The sequence below is a fragment of the Pteropus alecto genome, unplaced genomic scaffold, assembly GCF_000325575.1.
Source record: "Pteropus alecto unplaced genomic scaffold, ASM32557v1 scaffold159, whole genome shotgun sequence".
NCBI lineage: Eukaryota > Metazoa > Chordata > Mammalia > Chiroptera > Pteropodidae > Pteropus > Pteropus alecto.
The window spans coordinates 405,468-417,530 of NW_006443122.1; the positions used below are offsets into that span (position 1 = coordinate 405,468).

Below are 12,063 nucleotides of genomic sequence, written 5' to 3' on the forward strand. Positions count from 1 at the left end.
GCACAGTCCTGAGAGGGGTTCAGCTGCAGGCCAAATTTAGCCCAAGCCTCTATCTGTCCTGGACCACCTGTTAAGATTCAACAAGCAACCCACAGATGCTGTGCTTGTAGTTGCCTCAAAAGGCCATACCAGAAACTGATGCCAGCTGCTTCCAGTGTGAGTCTAGGTGCTGCTCAGCAAGGAGCACCTGACCTGCTGAGGCTATACCTGGATGTGGCTTCAGTGAGGCCGTAAGTTGGGGGAGGCAATGTTTTAGGGAATCCTCTGGTTGGAGTGACCTCTGTTATCCAATTTGATGACTTCATGGCTATGGTGGTGCTGTGTCCCCTCACTGGGAGAGGGGAGAGCTCAACAAGGAACAATGGATACTTCCAGCACTTCTGTACAGGGTGAGTCTCACCTGGGCCCTCACTCCAATAATGTCTCCTATAAGTCTCTGGTGTCCTCTGTGTGCAGCCGAATCAGCACTGGTGCTCGGAGTGAACAAGTCCATCACCGAGAAAATCCACCCATGATGCAGCTCCTTTAAGAGTCTTCTGCCACTGCCATTGCCACAGCCTCTATCTCACACAGCTGCTCGAGACCAGGCAGCCTCGTGTCCTCACCCCATCCTACCTTCTGCTGTTGCAGGGTGCTTTCTTGGATTTCTGCCTAGTTGTATGGCTTGTTCCTTTAGATCTCAAGTGATTTTTTCTTTCTGCTGTTCCTTATTTCTGTCACAACTTTGCTTTGGTCACCAGATTGATGAACAGAACCTCTGTCATCTATGTCATTTTTTTTCTTCTTGTATGTGTGTTTCTATTCGGTTTTTTGAAGGTTTCAATCTCCTTGCTAAGAACTCATTCTGCTCATCTAGTTGTTTTTTTCAGTTCCTGAAATTGTTGTAATGATTCGTTTTGGATCTCATTAAGTTTTTTAAGAAATACCATCCTGAATTCTCTGTCATTTAAGTCACATATTTCTATGTCTGTAAGCTTATTTTCTGGAGATTTTTCTCTTCCTTTTTGCACTGCCTTGTCACCTTAGTTGTTCATGGTGTTTAATGGACTATTTCTCTTCCTGGGCATTCAATGGAAGTGTATTCTGCTTTTCTTCCAGAAAGGTTTATTATATAAGAGTCTCTCTAGCTGTTGCAAAGAAGGCGTTTTTCTTTTGGTTTACAGTAGGTGGTTCTATGCCTCTTGGATCCCTGTTTTACATAAAGCCTTAATAATGTCTTTATCTCCCCTTATAGATGTTTAACAATGCTCACTACCCTCGCTTTCATTTCCTGTCAGTGTTAGCAACAATTTCGGTAGCTTTTACTCTGATTCCCCTGGGGCTCCGTGGTTTTCAGTCTCTGAGGATATGTGGGAGGGTGGAGAGGTGGAACTTTCTGGGGTGGGAGTGGGGGCTGTGGCTCAGCTCAGTTTTGCAACTGTGGCTGGTAATAATCAACTGTTGTTTCTCTGCTGTCCCACTTCTCTGCTTTTTGTCCTGATGTCTGGGCACTGCCACCTGCCACGTGGAGCTCACAGCTCTCCCAGGCAGGACTATTCAGGGAATTTGCCATACCTTTTCCCCTCTCCCTCCTCCTGCAGGGAGCTCCAGCTATAAAAGGCAGTTTCTTTGTTTCTCCCAGTCCACCACCCAACACCTGGGGTTATGTCCTGTGGTAGTTTTTATGCGCAGATCCCACACTCAGACGTACTGGTGTGCAGTTTGGGTGTTTTTTGTTAAGTTTTAGATATTCAGCTTGTTGTTTCAAGGGGAAAGATCTGGAGACATCTCTCTCTGCCATGTTTCTGATGTCACCCATTGTTTTTTGTTTGTTTGTTTTGGGGGATTTTTTTGCTCCAATTAATTACATGTGACAACATCAGGAAGCGAGCCTAGTTAGCAACTCTAAACAACTCACAAGGATTTGTCTCTGCTTTGTATTTCAGGAAAGCTTCATGAAGAACTTGGTAAATGGTGGTTTTATGTGAGCATAGGTAGGTAAGTGTGTTTCACAGCAAACTCTCACTGCATCTCGTTCTTTCAGAAAAAAGAAAGCTCCTGGGAGAAGAAGGTAAGTGATGAAAATGGCCACCTCAGGTGTCTCCACTTGGTGGCCTTTTGACCCCTCACCTATTTCCTGTTTTATTCATTGCTAAATCTTGGTTTGAAGGTGTAATATCTATAACTTTTTTTTTTAGGATTGAAACTTGCTCGGTGTTATGCAGGTAACTAAAGACAAGAGTATTTGGATATTGATTCTTAGTTTTAACTCGCACAATGGAACACTAGAGCAGGGCACCTGCAACACACACGCACACACACACACATACACACACACACACACATCCCTTTTTTCTTTCCAAACCTCCGATTTTATTATGCTCTTTATTGAGTAGTTTATAACTAAAATTTTAACTAATTTAATTGCTAATTTGCATATTCTTAATATCTTTCAAAGTCTTTTCATCTATGGTTTCAAGTATATTAAAATAATCTTGATAAAAAAAAATGAAGTGGTATTATTATCTCTAACATCAAGTCCAAGAATTCTGAGATTTCAGGATAAGATTATTTTTGTATGTTGGCATTGAGACTGTAGAGTCAAATTAGAAACAGAGGTCAGCCCGAGGCCAGATCCTGGGAATAGCTCAGATAATGTGGAAGAAATTCAGAGTCAGCCAGGGATTTAGGTCCTAAGTGCAGCCCTTGAGTGTGCCTGCAGAGAAAGACTACAGATTCAGCAGACAGATCTGACGCCTAACTAGAATGGAATGAGAAAGCAAGCAGAAAAGAGAAAAGACCAGCATTTGTAGTAGGTCCAGGTGAATTTGCCTGATGGGGCTTCCTTAGCTAAGATGTCATGTGTTTGTCCCATAACCTTTCCCCTTTCTTTTATCAAATGAAAAAAAGCAATGGTTCTGTGAGACCATGACTTACCTGATATGTCACATAGCTGACATGTATTAGAGTCAGGGTTGCCCAGGGTTGACCCCAGGCCTTCTAGCTGAGAGAAAGTGAAATAAAGGCAGTTGACACTCATGCATGTTAGGCCAGTGATACAATGACAAAAAATTGTATATGAGTCACAATCAGGTGTTCCTCATTTGACTTGTCAAATTGAAGCTATTTTTTCCTTTAGGTTAGCTTTGACTTCTAAAAAATTGTCAAATTTTTGGCCTCTGTTTGACAGTAGAAATAAAAAGTTTGTGTTACATTTTTTCAGCTTTGCATTAATTATTTTAAATATAGTATCTTTATTTGATTCCCACAAATACACTGAGGAAAAAAGCCCAGGTATTAATATACTGTTTTATAAACAAATATAGGATAAGTATCCTTAAGAGGCTTCTCCCAGGTCATATAACTAATTGGCATAAAATCTACCTTCATTAGACAACCTGATAAGCATAGTTTCCAGTTGAATCGAGTACAGTGTATATGCCATGCTCTGCTTTGAGAAAATGCCCATGAGCCAGCGAAATGCAATGGCTTCGAGGCACATATTTCTGTATTTACAGTGCTAACATATAACAGTCTTTATTTATTTTCACTTTACTTTAATAGTAATGGATTTTTTAGTTTGTGTTTACATTAATACAACTAAAATTTACTTTTACTACTATGAAAACTTACTCCCAGGAGAAATACCTTAGCTTATATTAATAGAATCCTGTGTGACTAGGTAAATATCTAGATCACTTTTAGCTCTGATTCATGTGTTTATATACTTTTAACACTTTAAAAATAATTTTTGAAGTAATGTATCTATAAATTTGAATAATATGAAAGCATTTTTAGGAAAAATAATTCAGTAAATTTGGTTAAATTCCATCAAGTGATTTAAGGCAGATTTTAAATTTATAAAATGCTGATATTCAATGTAAAATATATAATGATTTTTATTCTTAAGTCATAGATTGAATCAGAGAGATATGGGAGTGAATCCAAACACTGATAGATGTTAGTAATTACAATTGGACAAGCTTCCCTAAACTTCTGTTGTCTCAATTACAAAATAAGATAATTCTCCTTTCCATTGCTTATAAATTAAATATTTATAAGTGTGCTTTAAACATCACCAGGCACATAGTAGGTATTGAAAGTAATATTAGCTATATTCGAAAAGTATTTTAACTAGAACAAATCTGTATGTTCAGATATTCATTTTTTACTTTCTGGACAAATCCTCCTTATCAAGTTTCAGGTGCTTGAGTTGGTGAATAGAGGTGGTATGAGAAGGGTGACCTGAGGTGCAGAAGCATCTTCTCCCTGAGGAAAGCTAGAGGAAGATCTGAGATTGGGAGGGCTCTGCGTATTCTGCAAATTACTGTTGCTTGTTGTTAATCATGACCCAAACTGGCAAAATGTGCTTCCACAGAGGGCGTTACTCTGGACCGAAAAACAGCTCACCCATATCTCCAGATTGCAAAGGACAACAAAAGTGTGAGAGGAGGGGAAGTCTTCCAGGATCTGCCCAAGTGCAGGCAGCGGTTTGATACCCTGGTGTGTGTATTGGGTCAGCAGATTTTCTTCAAAGGTAAACACTACTGGGAAGTGAGTGTGAAAGAGAAAATAAAATGGACCTTAGGCATTTGTAAGGATTCTGTCTGTAGACAGGGGGAAATCCAGCTGTCCCCAGAGGTTGGGTTCTGGACCTTATGCTTAAATAAAAAAAATGACTACCAGGCCCTTGCAAATCCACGGGTGCCACTCCATCTTGAAGAGTCTCCTGAGATTGTTGGAATATTCCTGGACTATGAAGCTGGGAGGGTCTCCTTTTATAATGTGACCAGCCTGACCCACATCTACACCTACAGAGAGTGCTTCAGAGAGGCTCTGAGGCCATACTTCTATCCTGGCCCCCTCCACAATGGTCAAAATGGACACCCTCTGATCATCCAGAATTAGGTTGTATCGATAAGCCACAAGTAGAAGATGCATCCTGTGACTGACAAAAACTCTCCCCATTTGACTCTGCTGATATTTGAGATTTATATATACTAAATTCAATATTTGTTTCAGAACATTTAAAATTCTAAACTTCTTCCTTCTAATAAATGTAAAAATTATTTTGAGCCATAAATTATATATTTTTATCATTTTAGTCACCGATACGCCTATTTCTTAATAAACAAGAAATGCCTATTAATTTGAATTTTATGCTATAAAATTTATTTTGATGACATTTCAGAGCCACAGAACATAAATACAATTCCCAATGGAGGCATCTGCCTGTGTGATAAAAGAAAGTTACCCCTCAGTTGATTACTTATGAGTATGACTTTTTCTTCATTTGTGTATTGAGACAGATGAGGGCAAGGGCTTCACTCCTCATTCTGAGGACATTAGCTTAAGCCCATACCTTATTGATTTTGTTTCAACACAGAGAAGCATATTTTAGAGTTCTAAACCAGGGCTATGTACTGTTCATCGCCACTCCCCTCAAAGAGAAACTTCAAGTGAATACCACTTCAGCTCCTCGTTTCTTTATCTCTTCACATCAATGCAGTTTTGAAGTTTAAATTATTGTAATCTTCAAATTAAAATAACAGTGGCATTTATTCATCTACTCAAAAAGTACTTATTAGATATATAGTATTATAAACATCCAATATCTATAACATTGTAGATTATCTATAACAGTAACTATGTAGCTAGCACTGGCAATAAATTGGTAAAAAATGACAGTCACAAATTTCAAAATGTTGGGTAGTAAAGGAGAAACGTATTCAGATATAGAATGATGGTTGGTTGTTTTAAATCTGTTCATCTGGAAACTCTGACTAAGAAAGAGATACATTTAAGATGTAACTTACTACATGTATAGCTGAGAGCATTCAATTCAGAATATGTGAAGTGTAGAAAGTATGAGCCTGGATAACAAAGAAAAGAAAACTATGAGGAAAGGTGTATTCAGGTCTTTACCCATTATTTAATTGGATTATTTGATTTTTTGGTGTTGAGCTGTATGAGTACTTTATATGTTTTGAATATTAACCCCTTATCAGATTATCATTAATAAATAGCTTCTTCCAATTAGTAGGTTGTCTTTCTGTTTTGTCGATCATTTCCTGTGTTGTGCAAAAATTTTTAGATTGATGTAGTTCAATTTAATTATTTCTTTATTTTTATTATGGTGACATTAACAAAATCTAATAAGTTTCAAGTGTACAGTTTAACAGTAAGTCATACATATATCGCATTGTGTATTCACTGCCCATACAAAGACAGAGACATTCTACGAAAGGTATTCCTATTAAAATAAGTAGTAAGACAAATATATTCATTATCAGTGCTATTATTTAGCATTGTTCTAGAAGTTCCAGACAGCAAAGTTAGGAATGAAGCAGAAATAAAAACTATAACTATTAGAAATTAAGAGAACAAACTATCATATTAGGCTCCCTACGGGTGGGAATCCTTTTATTTATGTCTTTCATTGTATGTGTAGCACCTTGCATAGTGACTGGCACATGTGAGATATTTAATAAGTATTTGACAAGTGAAAGAAATGATAGGATTAAAAAAATCATAATTAGAATTCTCTTACAATTAGAAAATGTAAGAGAATCAACTGAAAAACTCTTAAAACATGTAAGAATTCAATAAAATGGGTAATCACTGAATATAAACCAGATATCCAAAAATCAAGAATTGTTATATATTGGTAATAACCATAATACACAGAGGAAAAAATTCTATTGATAATAACAATTGTATAAAATACTCATGAATAATCTTAAGATTATGTGTGGAACCTACATGAAGAAAACTTTAAAACTTTGCTGAGGAACATAAAAGAAGACATGAATACATAGAGGTATACCATGTGCCTGGTTACAAAGAATGAGTGTTGTAAAGGGTCATTAATTAAATGTATATGTTTAACACTATCCCAGTTAAAAATACTAATAGAATTTTGTAGGGAACTCATTCTAAAATTAATTTAGAAGAGTAAACAGGTATGATTAGTTTAAAGAGTCATAGAATAGAAAAAGTAAATGAAAAGAAATTAGCCTTTTAAGATATTTAAGTATACTACAGTGCTACAATAATCAAGTTAATGTGGTTACAAGAATAAAAATAGTAAATATTTTTCCTTTTTTATGTTAAAATTTTTTGTGAAAATTTTCATATGTACACAAAATTAGAGCAGTTAGTATCTTAACACCCATGTTTATCACCCAGATTTAATGATGAACATTTTGCTATATATGCACATACTTTTTTTCAAGGCATTTTTAGTGAAGTTTGAAATATGGAATCTGTATTTCCTTATTGTTATCCTATCCGTTATTGAAAGTGGAGAACTGAATTTGTTTCTTCCTTTAGTTCAGTCAATTTTTCCTTCATGTATTTTTGGTCTCTGTTAGGGGTGTGTGTGTGTGTGTGTGTGTAGGTGAGGCAACCCTTAGTCGACCTCATAGATTGCAAGGACCTTGTCAATTTACAATCCCTTATGTTTTATTTTTTATGCCTATAGCACCCGGTCTTCCTAGGTGGTCTCCCATCCAAGTACTAACCAGGCCCAACCCTGCTTAGCTTCTGAGATCGGATGGGATCAGGCTTGTTCAGGGTGGCGTAGCCATAGACAGAGGTGCATATATTTTTATAACTGTTATATCTTCTTGACAGATTAATGCTTTTATTATCATAAAATGCCCCTTCTATATCTCTAGTAACAACTTTTGTCTTAAAATCTATTTTGTCTGATTAGTATAGCCATTCAGTTTCTTATTTGGGTAATGTCTTCATGGTATGTCTTTTTCTATCCTTTTATTTTCAATGCATTTGTGTCTTGAATCCAAAGTGTGTCTTGTAAACAGCATATAGTAGGATTATAGATTTTTATCCATTCTGCCAGTTAAATTGAAGAATTTAATCCATTTATACTTAATGTAATAACTGACAAAGTAAGGTTTACATTGTCCATTTTTCTGTTTGTTTTCTCTGTCTTATTTCTTTTTTGTTCCTCAATTCTTCCATTACTGCCCTTTTTTGTGTTTATTTTCTAATGTCTAGTTATTTTCTAGTGTCTTGTTCTATTCCTTTCTTTTCTATATATATTTGAGTTATTTTCTTAGTGATTGTCCTAGAGATTAACATTAATATCTTAATTTATAACATTTTAATTCAGATTAATATCAACAATTTCAATAGTGTATAAGAACTTTGCTCCTATATAGTTCCATTCCCTTTCTTCAATATGCTATTACTGTCATAAATTGCATCTTTATACACCATGTACCCATGAACATAGAGTTATAATTATTGCTTTATGCAGCTATCTTTTTATTTAGGAGTGAAAAAAATTAGATACAACAAAAAAATGTTTATACTTTCTTTTGTAATTACCTTTACTAGTTACCTTTACACTAGCGCTCATTAGTCATATGGATTTGATTTGCTTGAAGAACTCCTTTTAGCATTTCTTATAGGGCAGGTCTGTTAGTAATAAACTCATTTTGCTTGCTTTAGAATTCTTGGTTGACAGTGGGTTTTTTCCCAGCACTTTGAATATGTAATACCACTGCCTTTTATCCTCATTGGTTTTTGATGATAAATAAGCTGTAAATCTTATTGACAATCCCTTGTATATTATGAGTCGCTCCTGTCTTACTGATTTCAAGATCCTCTCTTTGTAGTTTTGGTTATTATGTGTCATCTCTGAGTTTATCCAACTTGGAGTTTGTTGAGCTTCTTGGATATATAAATTAATGTTTTTCATCAAATTGGAAAAAATTTAGCAATTATTTCTTAAAATAGTTTGTCCCTTTCACTTTCTCCTTTCAGAAATCCAATATGCATATGTTGGTAAATTTCATGGCATCCCACAGGTGCATTTGTCTCTGCTCATTTTCCTCATTCTTTTTTCTTTTCGTTCATCAGACTGTATAATCTTAATTAACCTATCTTTTAAGGTCACTAATTCTTCCTTCTTTTTGCTCAAATCTGTTGAAACCCTCTAGTGAAATTTTTATTTCAGTTATTTTACTTTTCAATTCTTAACATATCTATTTGGATCCTTCTTATTTCTGTATTGGTATTCTCTATTTGGTAAAACATCATTCTCATATTTTATTTTATTATTTTTTCAATTATAATTGACATTCAGTGTTATTTATGTTACTTTCAGGTATACAGCATAGTGGTTAGACATTTATATAATTTAAGAAGTGATCCCCCTGAGTAGTCTAGTAACCACCTAGCATTATATGTAGTTTTACAGTTTTATTGACTGTATTCCCTATGCTGTACCTTACATCTCCTTGGCTATTTTGTAACTACTGATTTGTACTTCTTAATCTCTTCACCTTTTTCACCTAACCCCATTCCCATCTAGAAACTATCAGTTTGTTCTGCATATCTATGAATCTGTTTCTATTTTTGTTTATTTTGTTCTTTAGATTCTGCATATAAGTGAGGTCATGTGGTAATTGTCTTTCTCTGACTTATTTCACTTAGTACAATACCCTCTATGTCCATCCATGTAGTAGCAAATGATAAGATTTCATTATTTTTATGACTGAGTAACATTCCACTGTATATGTGTACCACTTCTTTATCCACTTGTCTATTGATGGGCACTTAGGTTCCTTCCATATCTTGGCTATTGAAAATAGCTCAGCAGTGAACATAGGGGTGCATATATCTTTTTTAATTAGTTTTGTGGGGGTTTTTTTTCGAATAAATACCCAGAAGAAAAATTGCTGGGTCATAAGGTAGTTCTACTTTAAATTTTTTGAGGAAATTTCAAACAGATTTCCATAATGGGTGCACCAATTTGCAATCCTACCAAGAGTGCATGAGGGTTCCCTTTTCTCTACATCCTCTCCAACACCTGTCGTTTGTTGATTTATTGATGATGGCCATTCTGACAGCTGTGCGGTGATATCTCATTGTGGTTTTAGCTTCCATTTCTTTGATGATTAGTGACCTTGAACATCTTTTCATATGTCTCTTGGCCATTCATATATCCTCTTTAGAGAAAAGCCTATTCAGGTCTTCTACCCATTCTTTAATTGAATTGTTTGTTTTTTTGGCGTTGAGTTGTATGAGTTCTTTGTAAGTTTTGAATATTAACCCCTAATCAGATGTATCATTGGCAAATATCTTCTCCATTCAGTAGGTCATCTTTTCATTTTGTTGATGGTTTCTTTTGCTGTGCAAAAACTTTTTAGTTTGATGTAGTCCCATTTGTTTATTTTTTTCTTTTGTTTCCCTTGCCTGAGGAGATACATGAGAAAAAATATTACTAAGAGCAGTGTGAAAGAGTTTACTGCATATGTTTTCTTCTAAGAGTTTTATGGTTTCAGGTTTTATATTTGTCTTTAATCCATTTTGAGTTAATTTCTTATATATGGTGTAAGAAGGTGGTCTAGTTTCATTTTTTTGCATGTATCTGTCCAGTTTTCCCAAACGTGATTTATTGAAGAGACTGTCTTTACCCCACTGTATATTCTTGCCTCCTTCGTCATAGGTTAAATGACCATATGGACATGTGCTTATTTCTGGGCTCTTTATTCTGTTCCATTGATATTTGTGTCTGCTTTTATGCCAGTACCATGCTGTTTTGATTACTATAGCCTTGTAGTATAGTTTGATATCAGGTAGTGTGATACTTCCAACTTTATTCTTCTTTTTCAAGATTGCTGTAGCTAGTCGGGGTCTTTTATGGTTCTATATAAATTTTAGGATTTTTTGTTTTCATTCTTTGAAAAATGCCATTGCTTTTTGATAGGGATTGAATTGAATCTGTAGATTGTGTTGGATAGTATGGACATTTTAACAATGTTAATTCTTCCTATCCATGAGCACTGTATGTGCTTCCATTTATTTGTATCCTCTTCAGTTTCTTTTTTCAGTGACTTATAATTTTAATTTCTTTTTCTGATAGTTCATTATTGGTGTATAGAATTGCAACCAATTTCTGAATATTAATTTTGTATCCTGCTACTTTACTGGATTTATCAGTTCTAACAGTTTTTATTTAGGGGGATGGAATCTTTAGAGCTCTCTTTATATAGTTACATATCATCTGCAAATAATGACAGTTTTACATCTTCCTTTCCAATTTAGATGGCTTTTATTTCTCTTGCTCATCTGATTGCTGTGGCTAGGAGTTCTGATACTATCTTTATTAAAATGGTGAAAGTGGACATCTTTGTCTTGTTCCTGACCTTAAAGAAAATGCTTTTAGCTTTTCCCCATTGTGTATGAAGTTAGCTGTGTGTTTGTCTTATATGGCCTTTGTTATGTTCGGGTATTTTCCCTCTGTGCACATGTTGCTGAGAGTTTTTATCATAAATGTATGCTGGTTTCGTCAAATGCTTTTCATACATCTATTGATATGATTATTTCATTTTTATCCTTCAATTTTTTATTTAGTGTATCACATTAATTGATTTATGAATATTGGTCCAACCTTGTATCCAAGGAGTAAATCCAACTTGATCATGGTGTATGGTCTTTTTTAATATATCGCTAAACTTGGTTTGCTAATACTTTGTTGAAGATTTTTGCATTTATGTCCATTAGGGATAACAGCCTATAATTTTCTGTTTTTGCAATGTCTTTGTCTCGTTTTGGAATTGGTGATGGTGGCCTTATAAAATGAGCATGAGAGCCTTCCCTCCTCTTGAATTTTTTGATAAGTTTTAGAAGAATAGATGTTAATTCTTCTTTGAATGGTTAGGAAAATTCACCTGTGAAGTCCAGTTCAGGATTTTTGTTTGTTGGGAGCTTTTTGATTACCAATTAGATTTCATTAGTAGTCATCAGTTGCTTCAGAGTTTCTGGTTTCTTCTTGACTCTGTTTATAAGATTGTATGTTTCTAGGAATTTATTTATTTCTTCTAGATTGTCCAATTTGTTGGCATATAATTGTTCATCGTATTGCTTAGGTCTTTATACATGGTCTCCTTTAGCTCTTTAAACATGTTTGAGATAGCTGGTATAAAGTCCTTGTCTAATATGTCCAGTTTTATTTGCAAAGTCGGGTACAGTGTTTATTGGTTACTTTTTTCCTGTGTATGGCTACAATTTCTTATTTCTTTGCATATCTTCCAGTATTCTGTTGAAAAG

General features: G+C 35.0%; 1 protein-coding gene and 1 non-coding gene across 2 annotated transcripts in view; one reads left to right on the plus strand and one right to left on the minus strand.

Annotated features, from left to right (window-relative positions):
* Positions 1–4,887, plus strand: part of LOC102881749 (butyrophilin subfamily 1 member A1) — a 47,783-nt gene extending 42,896 nt beyond the window's left edge. The window contains exons 9-11 of the mRNA XM_025040553.1: positions 1,926–1,973; positions 2,178–2,204; positions 4,358–4,887. Of these exons, the coding sequence (XP_024896321.1) occupies positions 1,926–1,973; positions 2,178–2,204; positions 4,358–4,887 (605 nt within the window). The remainder of the gene's footprint in view (positions 1–1,925; positions 1,974–2,177; positions 2,205–4,357) is intronic.
* A 2,566-nt stretch (positions 4,888–7,453) lies between these two features.
* LOC112471897 lies at positions 7,454–7,572 on the minus strand. Its single transcript, XR_003043447.1, has one exon. It is a non-coding gene; the product is annotated as a 5S ribosomal RNA (ribosomal RNA).
* Between the last annotated feature and the right edge of the window lie 4,491 nt (positions 7,573–12,063).